General features: G+C 38.9%; 1 protein-coding gene across 1 annotated transcript; it reads right to left on the bottom strand.

Annotated features, from left to right (window-relative positions):
* Positions 1 to 129: 129 nt before the first annotated feature.
* LOC148373240 (serine/threonine-protein phosphatase 4 catalytic subunit B) lies at positions 130 to 23,905 on the bottom strand. The gene is made up of 9 exons (XM_088337801.1): positions 23,782 to 23,905; positions 21,727 to 21,971; positions 20,022 to 20,073; positions 19,895 to 19,945; positions 16,682 to 16,783; positions 15,310 to 15,483; positions 9,003 to 9,129; positions 4,556 to 4,745; positions 130 to 615 (listed from the first exon to the last, which is right to left on the bottom strand). The coding sequence occupies exons 2-9, from the start codon at positions 21,834 to 21,836 to the stop codon at positions 486 to 488; spliced, it is 936 nt and encodes a 311-aa protein (XP_088193927.1). The 5' UTR covers positions 21,837 to 21,971; positions 23,782 to 23,905; the 3' UTR covers positions 130 to 485.
* Positions 23,906 to 25,327: the final 1,422 nt, after the last annotated feature.

The raw sequence follows: 25,327 nt of genomic DNA, 5'->3' as shown, positions 1-25,327 counted from the left end.
AATGACCTTGTCAAATTTTCTGGTGTTTGTTTATTCACATCACCAAAGAGTAAAAAGTGTGGAACCAGGAAACTAGGTAGGTCTAGTGTATGTGAGCATTGCAAAAAAAAAAAGGGAAGAAAAGCAGAATTCCATTTAAATGTCTGCACTCGTGCCTTTTATTTAGAAAAAACACCAATAGAAAATTGTTTAATTCCACAATGTCAAAATGGATATAGAACTACGGAGATTAAAAAATTACCAATGAGAAAACAGTGCCTCATTTTGGCCAGCCTGTCAAATGTCACATTAGAAAATAATTGCAAAACCTACCCAAAGTTTTCATTAAAAAGAAAGAAAACCGCTATCGTGGCATCTTACAAATGAACTAACAAAAATAATGAATACAGGAGGAGTTGAACATAAAAGCAAAGGACAAACAAGAATTGATAGTTTTTAACCAGGTCTGTGTTTTCAGTCAAACTACAGTTTTCACTGAACAAGATTCACAGGAAATAATCTGCAACAGGCTTCTTTGATGGAATGCCTCTTGTTTCCTGTGGTGCTGCTTCAAATATAATGAACTCTCGCTGTAAGTGTTCATCCAGCTCCAAAATGGCTGCCACATTACCACATCTGTAAGACAAAAAGATGATGTGGTTGGCATAAGACCAAAATTCCACAACACCACACTTGCATGTGCCATTTTTCCCAACCAAAAGGTGCACAGCTATAGTGAGGGATAGGGTTGCACAATAAATAAAAAAGTACTGTATTTGTGCAATGTTTAATCAGTCAAGATATATCACTGATTAAAATTCAGGGTTTGTACACCTTTTTCCTGGCCAAATTCAAGCAATTTTCTATCACTTTTAGGAACAATTTTTCAATTTTTTCCAGTACGTTCAAAAAGAAAATATCCTGCGCCGATCAAAAGAAGGTTCCTCTTTTATTTTTATTTTGATGACTGAAATAAAGTTGCCATCTTGCTGATAGCCCATACTCAGTGGTAATTTGAGCTTTTCCTATCTATGATCTACGATTGTTTTGTGTCTATGGGCTGCAGTAAACTGACATGGATTCTGCCATTCTGCATCAACAATGCACATGCAGCTTTAATACGTCACACTTGTTTACAAACACGAAAAGGGCTTCATAGGAGTTGGTCAACAATTTAGTTCAATACAAAAGACAAAAAACAAAGAAAGTACTGTATGTATAAAAAGCAAAAAAATGAGCTAAATTTTGACTCATTTTAATTATATTGATTGCTCTGTGCAGTCAATCTTTAAATCTTAGAGACTTGCTGATCTTTTGCTTTTTGTTTTACTACCATCCATCCATTTACTGCACTGCTTATAGTGGTCAGTGGTTTGCAATAATCTGTGGCCTGTGCACTCCTTTGAGACTCTTTGTGACTAAGGGCTATACCAGGGGTCAGCAACTTTTTTGGTGTGGAGTGCCACATTCAAAATTACTTGTAAATCGGTGCGTTTTTTTCAGTGTATATCCAACAGAGCCGTCATTGTACACCAGTCAAAATATACAACATGGATATACATTGAAATCGTATAACTCACCAATTTATCTTCCACTATTCTTGTTCATCAATTAACTAAAAAATGAATATTAAAAAAAAAAGGGGAAAAGCCTGTAGCCATCCATGACTTCAACTTTTTACCACAAGAATGAACCAGAATTAACCATTCTACATTAACATTGAACTACAATAAAAAAAAACAAGTGCTATGGACAGCTACCATACAATTCATCAATGATATCTTGTTGCAGAAAATATCAAAACTTGAAATAACAGCAGCAAAGCATGTGCGCGCACGCACACATCTTAAAAATATTCGCCATGAGTAAATGGTCTTTTGTGCTTTGCTATGCAGTAAGCAATGCGATAACTTGCATCAGTGGTGGTGTTTTTAGCGGTGACAAAGGTTTTCACAGTCTATGTTTATTAGCCATACCTGGACACTGCGCGTTTTAATGTCTCCGCCATGTCAGACTCATCCTTGAATTCATGTTCATGTTTCGTCTTGTAATGACATTTAACACTTGCTGTGCGAGGTACAACGCTCTCGAGGCATAATGCACAAAACAGCAGTATTTTATTTTTGCACAAAAACCCGTTCCTCTGTCCAGGCTGGCTGGAAAGAACGAGATGTTTTTGCTAGAGGAGCCGTCATGATTCGTTTATTTATCGCGCGCATGTGTGTTTCGTTGGCTGGGTTAAAACACGGATCTCTACTCTGCGAGGCGCCGCGCAAACACACACTGACACACGAAGCAGAGGAGGAGGGGCGCTACCGTAAACACGGCGCGCAACTGACAATGTCTAAATTTTCGGTAAAAATGCGCATTTAAAAAAAATAATTATTATTTTGCCGTGCGCTCGTGGGCCACTGGTTAACCCCTCACGTTCCACTGCTGGCACGCGTGTCATAGGTTGCCGACCCATGGGCTATACAAATAAACATGACTTGACTTTGAAATCAAATGAGATGTTCTCTAATGGGAAGTGACACTCTCGAATAGTGCTGAATGATCCTAAATCACTAAGTAAAATGAAAATCAAACAATACTGATAGTAACCAGCCAAACACTGTGGGTGCTCAGCACCCCCAAAGCTCTGAACCCAAAATCGCCTCTGCTTTCAATCAATCAAGCAATCAAACCTTATTTGTGAAGACCTTTGAGGAAACAAATTGCAATTCAAAGTGTTACAATACAATAAAGACATGAAATGGCCTCTATTTCCCCCACCCAACAACCTGAACTAAGAATCGGACACACGTGCATGCCATCTCTCTCACACACACACACACCCACCCACGGGGAAAACATGCAAGTTTCACACAGGGAGGCTGGACTTGAACCCTGAACCTCCACAGCCGTGGGGCTGCGTGCTGACCACCCAGTAACCGCACTGAGAGTCTCTCTCTCTCTCTATATATATATATATATATATAAAAACAAAAACTAAGATTATTAAAGTAAAAATTCTCATTTTACTTACCAAATAAACAAGACAAAAAGTTCCTTTAGAATCTTTCTTAATTATTTACGAAAGAAATGCTTAAAAAAACACTACTGCAGGAATAAAACAACAAAACTACTGAAATCCTACAAAACTCCTACAATGGAAATATTACAAAATGTACTACAGATATACTACAAGAAAAATACTGCAGAAAAAAACAAGAATATGGCAACTTCTACATTACTAAGGATTGCAATTCCCCTTAATAAGTGATAAAAAAAAAACTTACAAATAAAAATGTGGCACCTATTTACTCACAGTAGGTGTTGCTTAATCTTATACTAAGCACTAGGCTAAATTTAAAATAAAATCCCTGGTCTCCAACCCGGCGCCCCCAGGCACCTGGGTTCCCTTTGAGGACAGTTGAGGTGTCTGCGGACCCATTCTGAAAACATCCAACCGGGGCTGGGTCATTGTAATTTTCTAGTAAAATGATTTTTTTCTGTGGTTAACCGAGTCAAATTAACCCAACTTCCTACGTGTTTCTCTCCTTTTTCATTTCCTTTCATTCTCTTTTTGCTTGATTTCTGTATTTCCTTCTTGGTTTTTCTTTTTTATCTGTCTTTTTTACTTTCCCTTTCTTTCACCTTTCTTCTCTCTCTTTCACTCTGTGACCTTTCTTTTTTCTCTCTGTTTAAATCTAGGCTTAAAACATATTTCTATTTTATAACATCTGAATAACCTATATTTTAAGTTGACAATATCTGTGTATTATTTGTTATTGCAACATCCATATCAGCCTGGTCATCCTGGAAAGGGGATTACCTCATGTGCGGCCCCTTCTCGAGGGTTCTTCATTTTTCTCATGTTTAGGTTTTTGAGTTTTTCCTTGCCATGATGTAGGTTTTAGATCAGGGGTGTCATAATTAGTCTGTGGTTTGCAATAATCTGTGTCCTGTGCAGCCCTTTGAGACTCTTTGCGATTAAGGGCTATAAAATAAACATGACGTGACTTGACTTGACTTATCCTCACCAGGGTCGTGGGGGTGCTGGAGCCCAGCCATCTTCGGGCTGTGGGCAGGGAACACCCTGAACCGGATGCCAGCCAGTTGCAGGGCACAAATCAACAGACAATTCACTCGCTCATTCACACCTTGGGACAATTTGGGCCGGCTGATTAATCTGACATGTTTTTGGAATAAGGGAGTAAACCAGAGCACCATGAGGAAACCCACACAGGCACGGGGAGAACATGCATACCTGTCATGGGAAGGCCACGGCAGCTGGAATTGAACCCTGGACCTCTGCACCGTGCGGCTACATGCTAACCACCCATTGTACCCATACTTTTTGCACGTTTTTCGGAGGATCTGTATCTAAATTGGTTTTTTTTTTCATTTTTTATTTTTTTTTATCGCACTGATGAGTTAATATTTTTAATTTTCATTTTATTGTTTTGCATTTCCAGGGATTTTGTGTTGTTCGACTTTAAATCTGTTCAGTGTGTAAAAAGCGGAAATTGTTTTGTGTTTGTATTTAATAATATTTCATGTGTTTTTTATGTGCTCTTACATAGATAACTCTTACCTGTAGCAGTAGTTGGGTGCTGACCACACAGTGAGCACAGTTTCATTGAAGTGCCACTTATAGCCTTCCATGACAAGCTGATGTGCTCGGCAAATCATGTGAATATCATTGGCAGCATTGAACTGGGCCACTACATCACTGCCGAACAGGTACCCAGCACCTCTCGGGCTCACACCCCATCCAGTCGTGTCTGAAACGGACACAGAAATTCCAAAAGTACATTATAATATTCATTGTAATAGGCTTTAAGATAAAGTGTTTACATCGTTTCAGTCATTAGAATCACTTTAAAAATATATTCCGTGCATAAATATCAACGATGAGAAGTAAAAATGAAGTACTTAAAAGCGTTATTTCTAAATCAGGGGTGTCAAAGTCGAATGGACGGCGGGCCAGATAAAATAAATTGGCTAAAATTCCGAGGGCTGGACTGAAGGAATGTTCACAATTTTTTAAATGCTGCACATACGGTACTTAAGCTAATACTATGCTATAAATTTGGCTACAAAGGCCACTTTACTGGAGTCCATATTCGGTCATTATGGAATTCCTTTTCACATTTAGGTCTTATCATTCCACCCTTTAGAGTTGAAAAAAAGACTTGTAAAGGTGTTTTGTAACTTGTCAAGTTGTACCATATATACAACCGAACATTAAATTTCCAACTGAAAAAGCCAACACATTATACACAAGAAAACCAGTAAAACAAATTAATGTGTGAAAACAGGGGTTCCACACACAGGGCCAGAGTGAGGCCTTTTTCAGTCGGGGAGTTTTCTACCAAAAGCCGACTCGCTTAGCTATGGAGGAGGAATTGGAATGAATGGAACAGCAGCAAGTACTTATGATGCATTTTCATTGGGAAGAAATTTAGGGAATATGTTAAGAAGTTAACAGAAAACTTACCATTTTAATTTAAAGGAAAAATATGTAAAGATTCTCATCTAAATTACAACATTTCTACCTATGTATATAAATAATCAAAATTGCATTTGCTTTCCAAACAGATTTAAGCTTGAAACGAACCTTTTGCTTACAAAGTAGCTTTAAGATAGGAGTAGTAGAATTCCCATCACTACAAACTTATATGAGCTAACCGGTAAAGGCAGTTAACTGCTAATTTCTGCAAACACGTAGCCCAACACACACTGAAGATACACAGATGACAGGCTAAAAGTACAAGATGAATAAAATAAATAAGAACAGTCCTTCTTTTACCTTGCATGACCTTTATGCAAGAGTTTTCTGAATAACACTTTTATGCCATTACGGATTTACATGAAGGTGACTAAGATATGCGGGAATGTATACCGTGTTTTCTATTTTTATTTTAAATTTCCTTCAAGATGAGATGCACAGTTGTGGTCAAAAGCTTACATACAGTTAATAACATAAGGTCATGGCTCTCTTGAGTTTCCAGTTATTTCTACAACTCTCATTTTTCTGTGTTAGAGTGATTGGAACCGTTATTTGTCACACATTCATTCATGAGGTTTGGTTCTTTTATGACTTTATTATCGGTTAATAGAATAAGTGATCAAATCTGCTGGGTCAAAAATATACATACAGCAACACATATTCGCAATTTTGGTGACTTAAAAAGTTGTGTCAGTGAAATGAGCTTCATAGCATGGCCTCTTAACTTCTTGTGAGTGATTATGGGTGACTACAGCTGGTGACTTCTCAGAGGCCATTTAAATAAGGCTCATTGGATGCAACGCCAACAAATGCTACAATGGGAAAGTCAAAGCTCAACATTCATCTGAAAAAGCGAATCATTGACTTGAACAATTCAGGAAAGTCACTTGGAGCCATTTCAAAGCAGCTGCAGGTCCCAAGAGCGACAGTGCAAACAATTATTTGTAAGTACAAAGTGCATGGCACTAAAACGCAAGCTATCACCTGCTGCTAAGAGATAATTGGTCAGGAGGGCGAAGATTCAACAGAGAATCACCAAAAAGCAGATCTATCAAGAATCAGAAGCTGGTGAAACACAGGTGTCAGTGTCCACAGTCAAGAGTGTTTTGCATCTCAATGGACTGAGATGCTACCGCCCAAGAAAGAAGCCCTTGCTCCAAAAGCGGCACCTTAAGGTTCGACTGAAGTTTGCTGCTGATCACATGGACAAAGATAATACCTTCTGGAGGAAAGTTCTGTGGTCAGACGAATCAAAAATCGAGCTATTTAGCCACAATGCCCAGCAATATGTTTGGAGGAGAAAAGGTGAGGCCTTTAACCCCAAGTGAACCATGCCTACCGTCAAGCACAGTGGTGGTAGTATTATGTTGTGGGGCTGTTTGGCTGCAAATGGAACTGGTGCTTTACAGAGAGTAAATGGGATAATAAAGAAGGAGGATTACCTTCAAATTCTTCAAGATAACCTGGAGTCATCGCCACTGAGCTTAATGTTCAATCCCGATTTTTTGGGTAAAATCTGATGTTTTTGTGAGATCGTTCACTTTACCAACTAAACGCGACTGGTCTGACTTCATATTTCTCTGTGAACGCGCCATCACTGCCACGCATGCGACACTGTTTGAGGAAGTACTCATGGATGTAAACAGCGAAGCATTGTCCCCCAAAATATTAAATCAATCTAAAACCGCGCTTTCCCCTATTGAATACTGTGTGTGGTGGGATGTTTATGTAACTATTGTTAACTACCACTAAAGAATACTATCGCTTTAAGAATGAACTCAAGCGACATGTTGTGAACCCTCGATCCGATGTTGGCTGTATTTTGAGTTTCAAAATAGACAAGTGTTATTCTTCCATTAATGTGTGATTCAATGACATTCCTTGTTTTCATTCGCTGTTGTTGTTTATTTCCCTAATTACTCCTGCCCAGTTGAAGGTAGAAAAGTTAGGTATGCGATATATTGATAATATGCAGGTCACATGATTGCACCTTGACCGTTCAGACAGCAGTTGCATTCCAAAAGATCAGATACGTATGGGATTTAGGAGTACATACTAAAGTGGCTTGGGTCTGGTGTTAAAAAGACAATATGTGCCATTCAGGTGGACTAACAGATCGGATAAAGGTCGAGTCTGTGAAAAAAAAAAAAAAAGATTTCCTTGCAGTGTGAACCTAGCCATAGACGTTTCCTCCTCGCTCAAACAATTTTATTTGTTGCTATGTCATGTATGACAAGGTGGTTGTAGTTGAACTAGTCTTTTTTTTTTCTTTCTTTTTAGCTTGATCCGAATCGTCTTTAGCCTTGTTGACTTTACTCGGAACCAGAAGAGTGTTATGAAAATGTCATTGTTTACTTTAAGTAATATTCTGCTTGGGATATAAGCCAAATAATGAAGTTTACTGCCAGACAGTGTGCTTGACGTCATCCAAACCAGTTTGTTCTGGATTGTTCATGCCTAAGAGATCATGTTGCTTGATTGTGGGCATGTAACCTGACTAATGACTCGGATGCTACTGTTAAAAGGTAATTGTGAATCTAATATTTTCTAATTCTTTGGTTAATAGTTTAAGAAATCAAGTCAAATATGTTAAATTTATTTTAAGTATTTGTTTAGTGAACAATAAGGCTCAAGACTGGATACAAATGTCACCAACTTAAACTCATTCAGTGCCAGATGTATCTCTCAAATGGGAATTCCCGTGCCAGACAAATTTTGCCATTTTGACTAAATTTTGAAAGCCTACAAAAAATCTAGCTATATAGGCAAAAGACACATCAAAAAGACAGCTTAAAACTTCATCTTCCGTTAGAAAAAAAGTTTGTTTCTAGCTTTTACCATTGTGTGGTAAACAACAACAGAACATTGCTGAGTTCCTTGAAAATACCCATTTCCAAGAAAACCTCTTAGAAAAATATATTTTTGTGAAAGGATGCATTTCCATCAGAACTTTCATTATTATGTTTTTTTTTTAATATATAGTTGTGATATGTAAAAAATGCTTTCCATAAACACAAGTGCACTTGACTTGCAGTGACTTCTTTGCATTGACATGCAGAGCGAAACCCTGCCGGAACGGGCACAATTTTAAGATAGGAACAAAAATAGGCATGTTTGCACACGCTATTTAAAATTTATTAGAATCTTCCCATTCTGTTGGGATATCAAAGTATTAGATCTGATAAACCAAGTTCAACAGAAATAGCCATTGACTGACCAACATAAATAAACGGACAATGTTTTTTGTTTTGTTTTAGATTGATGATCTTAATGTCCGGATGACTGACTAGTTGGTTAAATCCGTGTGGTTCTCCCAGGCACCACTTAGCCCCCTAAGAACACCTGAGTAGTCAGCAGGCACGTTCTAAAAATAACTTACCAGTGATGGATCATTGCGATTTTCTAGTAAATTTGATTTCTAATGCACATACTTTATAAAATCTAAAAAAGGAAATTAATGTGAAAACTAGGGGAAACGGATAGTGTTTGTATGAGCATTGTTGATTAAATGAGGATGGTGCCCAAATACCTTCTGGGTCAGACCAAAGAAGATCACACATAGGTCCATCATGCGGCACTTCCTGTTTTCTGTCAATAGTCCTAATCTGATCCAGTGTCTGGATGGAAGGAGATAGTCCACCGTGCACACAAAATATCTGGGGACAAAAATAACTAAATTCAACATTTGATAACAATATTTCATTGTTAGGTCATAAAAGATTTTTGGAATGGTGTTAATCCAAACGGGCTTGAACATCATCTTTAGTTTTGGGTTTCTGGCCTGGATTCAGCACATATTTTCATTGCCAAGTTAGCAGCTAGAAGGTTTAAAATGACCAGAGGTGGGTATAGTAGCCCAAAATAATTACTCAAGTAAATGTACATTTACTTCAGAATAATATTACTCAATTAGAAGTAAAAGTAGTCATCCAAATACTCGAGTAAAAGAAAATACTTACTCAATAAAAAGTTACTCAAGTACTGAGTAACTGTAGCAACGTCATATTAATTTCTTTTCAACAACCAATCAAATCAAATTTTCAAAGTCCATCTAATCAACAAAAAATACTTTATCTAAAAGTAGATTAAAATAATCAACGTAAATTCAAGGTATTTTTATAAACATTAAAAATAGTATGAATCAAATAAGTAAATTAAGCACATGTAGCACCAAGCGGTAGAGTATATATATATATATATATATATATATATATATATATATATATATATATATTATATATATACACACATGTATATAAAATGGCAGCACGGCAGCACAGTGGTTAGCGCGTGTGCGGCACAGTTCTAAGGTCTTGGGAGCCGAAACCTTGCGCGGCAACATTGATGTAGGCACATAGGTAAGAGAGGTCCCGTAGCTACGTAGTCTAACGGTGCAGGTGATAATTAAAGTAAACCACACATGTTTGTCTGTATTTTAAGGTCTTAGTGATAAACAAATATATACAATAATAATATATTTTTTAAAGCAAACTACCCCGTCCCCCCTTGAATAATACTCTTCCTCTCTCTTGGTAATAACTCAAGCTCATTTGCACGCTTGCTTTCATTTACTCAATCTCAAGCTGAAATTGAGGGGCAGCACGGCGGGGCAGTGGTTAGCGCGTGTGCGGCACAGTTCTAAGGTCTTGGGAACCTCCTGTGTGGGTTCAAATCCAGCTACTGGCCTTCCTGTGCGGAGATTGTATGTTCTCCGCGTGCTTGCGTGGGTTTCCTCCGGGCACTCCGGTTTCCTCCCACATTCCAAAGACGTGCATTTCAGGTGGATTGGCCGGTCCAAATTGTCCCTAGGTGTGAATGAGCGAGCGAGTTGTCTGTCCCTGTGTGCCCTGCGATTGGCTGGCAACTAGTTCAGGGTGTCCCCTGCCCACTGCTTGCTAGGTTGGGCTCCAGCACTTCCGCGACCCTACTGAGGATAAGCGGTGCAGCTAATGAGATGGGATGAGATATATATAAAATATTCATCCATCCATCATCTGCACTGCTTATCCTTTCTAGGGTTGCAGAGGTGCTGGAGTCTATCCCAGCCATCTCCGGGCAGTTAACAGGGGACACCCTGAATTTGTTGCCAGCCAGTCGCAGGGCACACAGGGACAGACAATTCACTTGCTCAATAACACCTAGGGACAAATTGGACTGGACAATTGACCTGACATACATGTGTTTGGAATGTGGGAGCAAGCTGGAGTGCCCCGAGTAAAACCATGCAAGCAAGGGGAGAACATGCAAACTCGGCACAGGGAGGCTGGTAGCTGGATTTAATCCCGTGACCACAGAACTGTGCAGCGGACATGCAAACCACTCAGCCGACCCCATATAACGTTGTATGCCAAAGTTTGGGCACCCCTGATCATTTTCAAGATTTTCCTTTATAAATCATTGGTTGTTTGGATCAGCAATTTCAGTTTAATATCACATATAGCAAACAAACACAGTAATATCTGAGGAAAGCAAGATATCACCTCATTGGGTCTCAATGATTCAAAGAAACGTGAGAAATCAGCCCGAAACTACACAACAGGAGTTCATCAATGACCTGAAAAGAGCTGGGACCACTGTTTCCAAGGTTACTATAGGTCAGGGGTCGGGAACCTATGGCTCGCGAGCCATATATGGCTCTTTCTACGAGTATCTGTGGCTCAGGGACAGATTTGATTGCATGCAAAATTTCTCCATCTTGTCCAAAACTTGTTTCGTCTATCCTATTAAGTTACACGCAAAGCCAAACCGAAACTTACTAATGAATGATTACTTCGCAGTATATATATGGCACGTTTTTCACTACAATTTACAGTCAAGGTGTCACACAAAAAAATGGGGGAAAAAAAAACTCGTTTTAGCTGTACAACGCTAAAGAATCCTTTATATAAAAGTTCACTATGTAATCTGTGTTCAGTGTTCAGATACCTTATGATGAATCCACAGAACTGTAAATACGCCAAAACACCGGAAGAGAACTTAGTCATTTGATTGGGTGAGTGGGAGGGATGGGTGGAGCTATGCAAAAAGTACAAGCACTCCTTCCCATCTCTCGCCAAAGGTAAGCACATAAGGCTCCGTATTCTCAGAATGTTGTGACGTTTTTACAAAATAAATGCTTGCATCTGGTTTTGAAACCAATATGTATGATAAAAAAGGGTCAAAAGGAGTTTAACCAATCTTGAGTCATTGCAAGAAAGAGACAAGTTTAAAGTGGTATGTTTGTTGATTTTGGGACAGGGGCTCTGGCATTATTCTCTTTTCATAATTTTTATCAAATCATCAAAAATAAATGTGCTGAAGACTAAGCTTTTGTCTGGGGCGCGGGTTTAGCAATTTAGTAAATTTGTCTCATAATATATGGTGTGGCTCTTTCCCAAAATAAAATTAATATTTTTTGCTTTTATGGCTCTTTGAGTCAAAAAGGTTCCCGACCCCTGCTATAGGTAATACCAGTGTCTGAAACTCGTGTGACAAAAAGTTACCGGAGACTAGGGCAGACAACTCTAAAAAGTTGCCTGCCCCTTTTTCCCAACTTGAAACACAATAAGACGACTAATAGCAAAAAAAAAAACCCGAAAAATAAAAAACATTGTTGCAAAGTATTAAGGATTCATAATCAGAATATATAACAAAACAACACTTTAAAATTAAGTTTATTATAAATCTTCTAATAACATTCATTGCATGTATATGACATCGCTGTTTTCCATCTGCCATCAATATGTACGTGCATTTACTCTTCTTCATTCATGCAATGTTTGCGTTACGTTGTCTGCTACAAGCCACGTGAACTCCTCTTTCCACGATGCTTTTAATGTACATTTACGTTTTGTAGCGTCATAAATGTTGCTTTGAATATTTCTTCTGGGGCTGAGGTTTTGGTTTGATTCCTAACCACTTATGCATTTTTCTTGTGTTCTCTGTGCGTCTACTTTGGAAAATGATATACAAATGCACGACCTTATAACGCTCGGGAAAGTCCGGAAGCACGAAATTATTCTGATCGGCTGCCGAGTATGCAAATTGCTAAACGAACCGAAATTCCCAAACTTAACGCAGATTTCGAAATCGGAATAAAGCAAACGTTTGATTTAAAAAAAAAAAAATAAATAAATGAACAATTTTTTTTTAAACGTTGTCAGAGACCCGGGCGGAGACGTTGTGTAAGTTGTACGCCCGACGTAAAAGATGCACGCCCCGGGCGTCCGGGCAGACATTATTTCAAACACTGGTAATACTCGAAGACGTCATGATTTGAAATCATGCATGGAATGAAAGGCTCCCTTGCTTACACCAGCACATGTAAAGGCCCGTCTTAAGTTTGCATATGACCATTTGGATGATACAGAGGAGTCATCGGAGAAAGTTTTGTGGTCAGATGAGACCTAAATAGAACTTTTTGGTCATAATTCCACAAAGCGTGTTTGGAGGAAGAATGAAGAGTACAATCCAAAGAACACCATCCCTACTGTGAAACGTGCTTTGCGGGTGTTTTTCTGCACATGGGACAGGACGAGTGCACTGCATTAAAGAGGATGACTGGGGGCTGTGTAATGTGAGATTTTAGGAAACCACCTCCTTCCCTCAGTCAGAGCATTGAAGATGGGTCGTGGCTGGGTCTTCCAATACGACAACGACCCGAAGCACATAGCTAGGAAAACCGAAGAGTGTCTCTGTAAAAAGCATATCAAGGTTCTAGCAATGCCCAGGCAGTCTCCAGGCCTGAACCCGAATGAAAATCTTTGGTGTGAGCTCAAACTCCGTGTTTCTCAGTAACAGCCCAGAAACCTGACTGATCTAGAGGAGATCTGTGTGAAGGAGTGGGCCAAGATCCCTCCTGCAGTGTGTGCAAACCTGGTGAAAGACTACAGTAAACGTTTCACCTCCGTAATAGCAAACAAACGCTACTGTACCAAATATTAACATTCATTTTCTCATGTGTTCAAATACTTGTTTGCAGTTATACCATACAAATAAATCGTTAAAAATCATGCATTGTGATTTCTAGATTTTTCTTTTTAGTTCATCTCTCTCAGTGGACATGCACCTACGATGAAAGATTCAGACCGCTCCATGATTTCTAAGTGGGGGAAAAAAAGCAAAATAGCAGGGCTTTCAAATACTTATTTTCTTCACTGTATATTATAGATATATAGATATGTGTGTTTCTGTGTGAGGCTAAATTTCTATGCACTGTGCATACAGCACAGTAAAAAAAGCCTTCCTATATATGTATTTAATGTAAAATAAAATTTTCAAACAGCAAGCTTGATTCAAAGACGCTAGATGGGTGATGATAATAATATTAGTTTACTTCAAAGCAGCTTTCAGGACACCCAAGTTCGCTGTACACATTATATCAAACAACAATAAACCAAAAATAAAACAAGCAAGTAAAAAATACCAAATAAAACCAAAGTCCAGTTAAAATTGGAATTTAGCAAACTGGGCGCTACTTGTTTACTCAAGTTCGATGTTGAATTCTTTAATGCAGAAATCTCCGTTAGTTTAAGCACACAAAGGAGACATTGCATATTGTGGTGGGTGTTTGGCACCCTTTTTAAGGGGAACGTGCTTTTGATGTGAGGCCAAGGGTGCTCTTCTTCTTCTGTTTTCATATTCGGGATTGCTTAGGGACATTTTCAATCTGTTTCATCCGTAAACAATTTTTACCCCCGCTGAAGTTCAATATGGTCACGTGAATAAGCTGCTACGTTTGATTGATTAAACATGGTAGAGGCTCGCGGAAGTCCTTGTCATAATAAAGACAAACACGTACTTACGTGGAAGGGATTTATTAAGTAACAATTTCAATGTTGCCTAATGTAGCGGAGTAAAAGTACCGTTTTTCTTTACAAATTTACTCAAGTAAGAGTATAAGTATAGGGATTTAAAAATACTAGAAGAACCAAATTTCCCAAAACGTAGTCAAGTAAATATAATTGAGTAAATGTGTTCCTATTGTTACTTTTTAATAACCTAAGCTTACTTTAACCCCCGACAATCTTGTCTATGTGGTTCTGATGTAAATTAATTTACAAGCCAATCTGCTTCTATTTTAGAGAGAATAACCAGGTGCTGCTAAGCAAAAATTTAATGTAATTCACAATAACACTGAAAAGGTAATCTTTGAAACCAATTGTTTTGGAGTAAGAATTTTTTTATATATTGTTTTTTTTACATCACAGAAGTCGTTTGCTATGTCAACACATCTGTGTTTGAATGAGGAACTGTTTGTTTACATAGGTATGCGCGCATCCCCGTTTGTCGTGTTTGGGTGAAAACAGAATTTAAATCCTAAGTTTAGTTGACATTTTTTTAAACTATCGAAATGTGTTCATTTATGAAAGATTCAGATTAATTATCGTCACAACTATGATGAATCCCAGAATCAGAAATCACCAACACCACTAATGTCTGCAAGTTTAAGACCATAACTATCCATCTATCTATCTACCTTGGTCATATCCCTAAAGAGGGGTGACCGAGAGCAAGACACACACATACAATAACAAAAAAAAATAAAAGAGAAATAAATAGCATAAAAAAAAAAACCACACAAACATTTTTGGACCATGGCCAACCCAATTGCCCAAACACCCAAACAAGTTAGGCACCTGAAACCCAAGTTGGTCATGCTTTCGTCCCTCCAGATGAAACAAAAGCATGACCAACTTGTGTGCCGAGGTGTCTAACTTGTTTGACCATAACAAATAATGCAAACGCATGCAGAGTAAACACATAAAGTGTAGGCTTTGTTGCTTTAAAAAGTTTTCTGATATATATAAACAGCAATGAAAAAACAGTAACTTAGAATATACAAACTTGTATCTCACCTTGCCATCAATGATAGCAGAAAGTGACAGATAGTCAAAAATCTCAGTGCAGTACCTCCAGACCGTGACAGAGCCATATTTTCTAAGGCACTCATCATAAAAACCATAAACCTGGGTGATTTGTCGAGACTCATGGTTTCCCCGAATCAAAGTTATCCTGTCTGGGTAACGGACCTGAAAATGTGACAAAAACAAAGGGGTTAAAATTTATAATGTAGCATGAAGTTAGTATCGTGCCAGGGAAACATGTTTAAGTTTGGGAAACAGACAGCCATGAAGAGGCTGAGGAAATAGGGGAATTCTTAAACGTTTTCATTTGGGAAAAATGTATTTTTTTTTCTACCTCCGTGCAACCCAGATTTTTCCAATCTATTGCGAACTCAAAAGACATTGAACCTTGTTAGAGTAGAGCCTGGTCAATCGTGCAACCGGAACTTCAGAGTGCAGTTTAAATCATCTGAAGAACCAATCGTGCAGTTAGAACAGATGACAGTTTGCAGATGTCATTATGCTTTTTGCGTTCCATTTCACTTTGGCTTTTAACCCCAAGAGTAAAACTGAGTAAACCAAAGAGTTAGGTAAGTATGGAAGGAATCTTGAGTAGGTATACTTCCCCACTAAGCATGGTAAGTACAAAGACACACTTCAAAATGCACAGAGAAAGTAGCAAAATGAGTTAGAGTGAGTGAAAACAGCTGGTTTGTCCTTTAAGTTGGGAGCCTAAATCCTCCAAAATTTTTTAGATCCGGGCAAAGTTTATAAAAGGATGGCCGAACAACAAAAAGAAGGGAATTTTGTCATCAGGAGGCCTCAAAGTGTAAATCTGGAAGAAGGGCTGGTCAAGATTATTTGGTAAAATAGTGGTAGAACCTTTTGGAAAAATTTAGATTAGAACAACTAAAGTGGAACAGAATAAAAATAAAGAACAGATGTTTTAGGTAAAAGAAAAACAAAGCTTTTAAAGAGTGAAAACACCTTGCTTTATAGAGTGTACAACTAAATTTTAAAACCAGGAAACTCGCCAACCTATTGGTTGGAAAAGATCATCACGGTTTTGCATGCCAAGGAACAAATAAAAAGATTTACAGTAAATCTACAGTCAGAAGAAATTAATGATGAACAGCCCTCAGTGCTTCTTAGCTTTGATGATAAGAAGTAATTTGAGAGAGTGAACCGATGCCTTATTAGAATTATATTTATAGAAATTAGATTTGGAGAATGTAATTGTCAAGTGGGTTGCTTTCTTAAAGATCAAAAGTTACTTAAGATGGTCAGGACTCAGATTTTTTTCAGTGGAGTAAAAGGCGTGAGACAGGGGTATTTGCTGTCACCAATCTTGTTTGCAATTAGTAACTCTAACAGGAAATTGTACCTTAAGAGCTAGCAGAAGAAGGAACGTTTCAACACTGTAGAAGCCCCGGTCTACAAAGTCACCCATGAAGAGGTAATTCGTCTCTGGGACATCACCACCAACCTGTTTTGAAAATAAAACAACATCATAGGTGGGCGATATATGAGATCAATTAGCAAGATTGTGATCATAGAACAACTGCAAGATTGTTATATCGTGCATTTTTCAAGCCTATTTTATTTTGTTGACTTTCCATTCGTCTATTTTGTTCTATTAGGGTCACAATGTGCTCTTTATTTTATTTAATCTTAAAACTGAACATAGCTGTGACAGAGAAGCTCCCTATGACAAATGGCCAGTGTGCCTACACACAAATACCACTCTCTCGCTCATTCAACAGTTAACAGAGAAGATACCCATGCATTAGCATACCTTTCCTAATTTCAGTAAAGGGCCACAATCTTATTCGTTTTTAATTTCCGTTTGAAGGGTACTGCTCACCGACCAGCTAGCGATGTCTGGAAGACCGTAAATGGACAGAGACTACTGATCACTAAACAGCTTTTTGCGAGAGTCAGGTAACTGCAACTTTTGCGAGAAACACAACCTTTCAAATTATTGATATAGAAAGTAGAATGATATAGAGAAAATTATATGAAAATGCAAACCTAATAGCGCACAAGACAGATACCTATCAATGCAAAGAATTATTATTATTTTCATTGTTAGCATGATATCTGTTGTGATATATCGTAGTTAATGTTGGGGTCAATTAATTATTTGAATGAATAATCTGAAGAGACATTTTTAATATTTCTCTTAAACTGACGGAGCACAGAAACTATTTTTTTCCAAGAGGAACTTAGCATTCGTCTACTTTATTTTCGCCAATTTAGGGCCCGGTCACACAGCCGTTTGCGTCTGTATCGTGGGTAAAATTTTGCGGGTTTTTTTTTGCCCGTGGTTGCCCGCGATGGAAAAGGCGCAAAATTGGCCAACCCGCTGCTCATCGGTGGTATGCCCGCAAAACAGACGCCGGCGACTGTTCCGCTTCCTCATCGCGTAATTTCCACGTCATTTTCTCGTGTGGACCACGGGTATAAAAGCTGCCGAGCCGGCGTTATGCCGAGAAATGCATCCCCCCTCGCTACTACAACCACTTTTACCTCGTTTTATCTCACTTTTAGGGAATTTAATGGCGAACATATAACCAAAACCACTTCGTCTTGCACTTGTTGGGAATGTAATACAACTTAAACCATTCCGTCTTTGTATTTGTTGTGAATGTAATCGAACGGTAATGCACGCCGTATACAAATCACTTTTGAGCAGGTTACATGTTTATTTTGCCTTTTTCTATTCAAATCGCTTGTATTGAAACTGTTATGCACTCTACCATAAAGCTTATTTCTGCATAATAAGCTTTACGGTAGAGTGCATAACAGTTCTCAAAAGTGATTTATATACGGTGTGCATTACCGTTCGATTACGTTAACAACAAAAACAAAGACGGAATGGTTTGTGTTGTATTACATTCCCAACAAATGCAAGACGAAGTGGATTTGGTTATATGTTCGCCATTACATTCACTAAAAGTGAGATAAAACGAGGTAAAAGTGGTTCTAGTAGCGAGGGGATGCAAATCTCGGCAGGGATGCATTTCTCGGCATAACGCCGGGCTGTAGAAATCATAACCGCTCAAGACACAGTCCCGTGAAGATCAAGATTTCAAGCTATGGCACCGAAGAAGCCAATATGTTATTATTGTAATAGTTTTTCATTTTTATTTTATTATCTTGTTATGAAATGAAAAGAAATGTCAAGAAATAAAAATGGATTAAGCCGACGTCACTACGGTGACGGGGATCCATGTCCACCCCTTGACGTCTCGAGCACAACTGACGTGTGCTCGGCAAATCGCGCTGTATATACGCGGAGAAAGGCGTTTGACAGTCACACGCGTAACACGCTAATTTCACGTAATAACACCGCGATACAGGCGCAGAACATGCTATGACCGTGCTCCACCCACGATTACCCGCTGAAATTTCGCGTCCTACCCATGTGTAACCACGCCCTGGCCGCGGCCAGAGCACGTTGTTCCGCGTCATTTCTGCGTCATTACCTCGTGTGCCGCCCGTGGTTAACACGTGGTCTAAAGTTTTGAGCAGCGCAAAACTTTTTCGCGCGGCCAACCGCGTGTGAATTTCCGACCGCGTGTAAAGCACTGCTGTATCTCGTCTATATGGCAATCTCAAAGCGTCCAACAGCGTCTGCTTCACAGGCAGAAATTTCTGGCCGTGATTCAGACGCAAACGGCTGTGTGACCGGGCCCTTATAGACATCGTGATATGTTGTAAATGTTTGACTTCTCCTGCTAGAAGTGAATACATAGTTGTGCACACTTTTGGATAATAATGAAAATAAGAATGATTCACGATTGGCTTTGTTTATTTTTGGCTTTGATATGAATACACACTCCGTAAATGTGTACATATTTGTGTTGGGAATTCATTGGCTAACCAATGTGTCAATACACATTTGAATCGGTCACTATTGGCTAAAGATTTTTTAAGTCGAATTAGTCATGACTTTTTTTTTCCTTCCCAAAACATCCCATCAAAAGTTGGTACTGGCTAAGGACTGTAAAAAAAGCTTGCCATTGACAATAATCGGTGTCAATCAAGAGGTCAGAGGCCAACGGATGTATTGAAAATGATCTGACTAGTCTTGTTTACTTTTTAAAAAGGGAGTAATAAAACTAAACAGTTGGATAGAACAAAGATCGTCAGACAATACAGTAATGCTTTCAGGTATTTTTTTTCCTTTCCGTCAGCATTATAATGTGTTTTGGAAAAAATATTTCACACGGGTGGATTCACTTTCATGAATCTAACAACACAATATTTGCGGGGAATCCTATCATGGCTGACTCCTAGGAGACGTTATATGTGAGCTCTGCCGGCTTTATCGTTTTTGGGAATCTTGTTTCATACTGATTGTGAAGTTTTTTTGTGAGGACTAGATTTTAAAACCCCAAGAATTCAAGCTTTCTAATGATATGTGGCATGATGCTTTTCAGTGACTGGTGACATTGTGAAAACAAAACTTAAGTGTGAATACACTTTGTATCTTGGTGGACAGTATCAAGCTAGAATAGCCTGCTATGGATATTCAAAAAGTGATAGCCGCATTTTAAGCACATACCAAATGGTCTTGAATGCAAAAACTTACTCTGAAAAGCTCCTTCAAGTCATAGAACTGACCATGTATATCTCCACAGACCTGAAAGATAGAAAATAAGTCAAAAGTTAAATGTGTGTTATTACTTATTGTTGAAAGAAATAAAAATGGCACTTACCGTAACAGGTGAATCAACTCTCTGGACATTGCTTTCTTCAACCAGGATCTCTCTAACAAAGCAATAGCATAATTTAGTCATCAACAACCAATCGAAATAAGACACTGGCAGTTTTAACAAGGCGTGGGTGAACTTTTAGGTTTCATAGATCCATTGCAATTATTACACTAACAATTTTGAAAAGATGTTTTAATTGTTAGCCAAGTAAAAGTTGATATGCATTTATGAACGCGGTCACCTCAAAGTCCCAGACTGCCTTCTTAAAGAAAGACATTGAGTGTATTGAGAGGTCTTCAAATTTTTCTGCCCGAAAGCGCCTCCTTTTTACTAAACATAGCATTAAGGATAGATTGCTTCCCCATCCTGAGACTCAGTCCAGAACTCGTTTTCTTTAGCCTCACCTAACTCCTCCCAAAACATTTTTTTTCCTACGAATATATAGTCAGCTCTCACTTTCCCGGCCATACAGCACCCATCAGCTTGACAGCATCCCTTAACTGCCGGTGTCAATCAAAAGGTTGGCGCCATGACAGGCAGTGATCACCTTATGGCCGCAGCTCTGATCAATCATCTTACGGTAAACATGGTCGGGGCTTAATATCACTCACCTACCTTGGTACATGCGGAATATTGTGCTGAGGTGGGAATTAAACTCTTACTGACAGGGCATATTGCCAGACTTTCCCAACACACCCTCATAACACATGTTGGTCTGCTAGGTTGAACAGGCATCTTCTCTAACGAGCGGAGCCAACTCACTACCAGGAAGTGATCAGTTGACAGCGCCGCACCCGCCTTTCACCAGAGTTTCCAAAATGTGAGGAAACAAAATCGCTGAAACTACTACAAAGTTGGTTTTCAGGAGTTACAAACTGGAACAGAAACTTCTGATGACCTTCTACAAAGCCAAGTGGAGAGAATTCTGACACACAGCATAACCATGTGGTATTCTGGGAGGACGGCGCGGAGAGGAAAAACATACAGAAACAGCCCCAAAAAAATCGTTGCCTGTTTCCTACCCTGTCTACAGGACATTGCTAGCTTTCAAAACTGTAGCAGTGCCATTAAAATTATTCACGACAAATTCACAACAGGGTTTTTATTTGCGCCACACCGCGGGTGCCGTTCGGTCGCTCCCGCGAGCGAGCCCCTAACCCGCGGCGCAGGTACTTTCGGGCGCGATACGCACGACACCGACACAGTTACGGGGGTCCCGCGCACGTCCGCCGCCTTTCGCCCGCCGCGCGCAGACGGCCACCTGTCGTCGCGCCGCGCTACTGGGGTCGTCGGACGAGCGGGCTCCCCCCAGTTACGGGGATAGCCCGATCACGCCCGCCGCCTTTTCTCGCGTCGCGCCGCGTGACGCCGCGTCCGACGAACTCGCTCTGTCACGCAGCCCGGGAGTGATTTTTTTTTTTTAACCATTACAGACCGCGAAGCTCTGAAGCCGCGAACGTCGAATCGCGGAGTCCCACTGTATATGCTCTAATTTGGTCACACAAATTTAGACTTTTTACTAATCGTTCCAAAAAAAAATCCTTATACCACAGAGGATCACATGTATAACAACGGTTATCAATCTTGTAAAAGAGAACAAAATTGTTGGAGAAAATACAGTTAAAAGCAATCACACTTAAAGGACGTTAACATAGTAAAGGTTTCTTCCGTTCTGTGTTTTGTGGCTAAATGTAAATACAAATGTTACCTGGCTTTGGCACAGAGTGCTTTTACTTCGTTTTCCTTAATAAGTTCACAGCGCCTGAGCTGTTCAATCTGTCGGTCCAAGTCGCTGATGTCGCCCATTGTCACACACATAGGGAAGGCTGCTCACTCACTATGGCCAGACACTTGAGCCTCAACTATTTGATCTGCTGGTCGCCAGGAGGACACTTCCCTTATTTGGAGCACTCAATTTTCAACTTTGAAGTCAGCTTGTCCCAAGGCCACACTCTGGATACGTAAAATGAGAACAATCAAATATACAGATGTTACAGAAACAAACATTTATTTTTAATTTCATTCTAAATATTTATGTTTTACAGTAAACTAGTTCTGGGCATAGATTTAAAATTTGAATTCAGAATAAAATGCTTCATTTGAAAAAAAAAAAACATATATACATTTATTTACATACCATTTTTCATTATGATACATTTTAACTTGGACAAACAGTATATTATCTAAAGAATGAAATTGTGAGTTTATAAATCATACATAAATGTGAAATAATTTACAGTCACAAACTTAAAGTTAGGTAGGAATCTACTTCACCATTAAAATAAACAAAATCAATACAATTATTCTTTGAGACAATGATCCTAGTGAACTATTCTGAGGTCAGTCAATTTTTCAAAATGTCTATTCCTTTATATCAGTGAATGAAGCGTACCAGTTATCTGGTTAAAAAAAAAAACGTTCAAACAATAAATTGCTGTGCATCTTAGTACTTAACTTAGTTGCTTTGAATGAATCAGTTTTGTCTTGATTAAGAAGAACTCCGTAATAGTCCATGAGCTTATTGACAAGGTAGGCAAAAGAAACATTTGCTTTTTCCTAAAAAAAATATCTTCTCATGAAAATCACTGATTATAAATTATGTCTTCTAGCACTGCTTTGTTAATCAGCCGCCCCCTTGCCCCTCCCCTCACACTTTTGAAGTTTCGCACCATTATGTGCGCACTTAATCAGGGCTCATTCAGTGTGTTTAAATATTGACAGCATTAAACCAGAATCGAGACCATGTATTTATTAGCCTCTAATAGGATTGCCCAAGTGTAAATTCCCATGCCCTTTCAAACAGTGGAGCCTTATTTTGTGTGCACCCACAGATCCCCTTTCCATCTGCTTGTTTAAATGTTCCGATGTATGTATGCCCTGCAACTGGCTAACAATCAGTTATGGGTGTCCCGTGCCGGCTGCAGCTGGGATGGGCTTCAGCACCCTCGACTCTACTGAGGATAAGATGTGCAGATAATGGATGGATTGGATGGATGGATCACCAGCTTGTCACAACATAAGCACTTGCAGGTGCACCACATGAGTGCATCCCTGTCTTGCACACTCAATTATTATCCTGATCTGACATCAGATTAATAGAGACAGTTGTCTATGCAATACTCTTGTCGCAACCCAATAATAGCCCGGTTCTAATGTAAACGGAAGATGTGTGATAAATTCAGAAATGAAAATTTTACTTGCAACACGCTTGTCAAACGGGATATACACAGAACTGTGGTTGGAATCACTGAGGAAAGGGGGAACTAAAATCGGCTGTAAAATAGTTTGCACTGTGCCCATTGTGTGCAGTTGTTCACAGCCTTTCTTGAACTATCATTTTGCCATTATGGCACTTTTTCTAAACACCTCACGCCAGAATTAAATGTGATTGGTTAATTTCTAGACTAGACGTGTAATGTTTACGGTCTATGGTTGACGGGGGGAAAAGCCATTGAAATTTTAGTTTCAATAACCGTATAAAGGGCCTAGCGCGTGAGGCCTAATGTCAAAACACTAAGTATCAATGGTATGAGGGAGTCTCCATTACCAGGTCAAACAACTTAAATTTTGTATGATGTATTTATCCTGTTTTATTGACCTACTGATACTCTTACACAAGACTTCAAATAATTAAGGACAAAGCACAATATTGTGATATGGCAACACTTTTGGGAGTGAATGAGCGGCAGTATTTCGACATGAAAGAGACAAATTGTAGGATAACAATTTAGAATGTCAAATAATTTACGAAATGCCTACTTACTTTGAAAACAGCTGCAACAGGGAAACCCAATCTCCAGTATACAGTACGTTATAACTTATGCTTTTTCTTCTTCGTCTAACAACGAATTTCCTTTCCTGTAGTGATGTCGTCACTGCCGGGTCACGCTTTTCAACTTTACTCTTTCGTCGGTTAGCTAACATTTGTGGGGATTACTGCCATCTTTCGTTACGGAGTGTGAATAGGACATATCTCGAATAAACGTGTGCGTACGTGGGTGTGTGCGTAGATAGATAGATAGATAGATAGATAGATAGATAGATAGATAGATAGATAGATAGATAGATAGATAGATAGATAGATAGATAGATAGATAGATAGATAGATAGATAGATAGATAGATAGATAGATAGATAGATAGATAGATAGATAGATAGATAGATAGATAGATAGATAGATAGATAGATAGATAGATAGATAGATAGATAGATAGATAGATAGATAGATAGATAGATAGACAGACAGCTTATTTTGCAGCACATTTTATTTCACTGTGTGACATTTGATAACATTTAAAGAATAAGAATCGTGCCAGACCCTGAGCCCCAAATATCAACAAAAACACCACTTTAAACTCCTTCCCGCAATTACTTAAGATCACAGAGGCTCATTTTGACCTTCATTCTTAATTACAAACAATTGCTTTAAAACTCGGAATAAATTGAAGTTTACCGCTAGAGGGTACATGTGTACCACTACTTACAACTTGTACCACTACCCTGGATATTTTTGTGGGAAGCGGAGGGTGGCAGGGAAATAAATGAATGAAAAACTATATGTGTATGAGTATGTCTGACGCTACTGAGCATTTTGAGTGGTTGAAAGCCCCAAAATATTCATAAATGGCTGAGTTATCACACTTTTAAGTTGCATCCAAAAAATGCATGGGCTACAGTGGCTACTGCCACAAGGGTCTATATCAGAAGAATGGCGTCAGAACCTGGAACATTTTGAAGTTACGGACAATACCTTTTAGACTATAGTACGTGTTTTTCATGATGTTTATTCTGGAGTGCCGTGTCTAATCGCTTACCAAACAATGCTCACTGCGCTGTTTTCATAATCGCTTACCAAACAATGCTCACTGCGCTGTTATCAATGACATATCTAATTTCTGATTGATTCACATATTGACATTTCATACAATTTATCCCCTAAACAGATTACATTACTTGTCAGTGTCAAACATGCGATTTAATGTGGACCGCCCAATTGTTTTAGTATGTCAAAAAAGAAGCGAGTCTCTATGCTATTTCTATCAAAATGTATTATTTTTAAAATAAATCCAAACCGAACGCGACCTCTGGCAGCGAGAATGTAGTAAATGATAAACTCTTAGATGAGGTACTCTCCTCCGCTCGAATCCCTGAAGCATGTGTTGAGTATCTTAAATGAGTGGTTCATGGACTGCAAGTAAGTGGTGATGTTTAAGGCCAGCAAAGCTGATGTAACGCATGACTGATCCAGGATATGATTCGCTAGCTTTGAGTGTGGTTCGAGATAATGAATCATTTTGAAGCACCTACGT

The sequence above is a fragment of the Urocampus carinirostris genome, chromosome 1 (assembly GCF_059441175.1).
Source record: "Urocampus carinirostris isolate Australia breed hairy pipefish chromosome 1, RoL_Ucar_1.0, whole genome shotgun sequence".
NCBI classification, from domain to species: domain Eukaryota; kingdom Metazoa; phylum Chordata; class Actinopteri; order Syngnathiformes; family Syngnathidae; genus Urocampus; species Urocampus carinirostris.
Note: the sequence above shows the minus strand (reverse complement) of the source record. Positions and strands in the feature narration are given on the sequence as shown.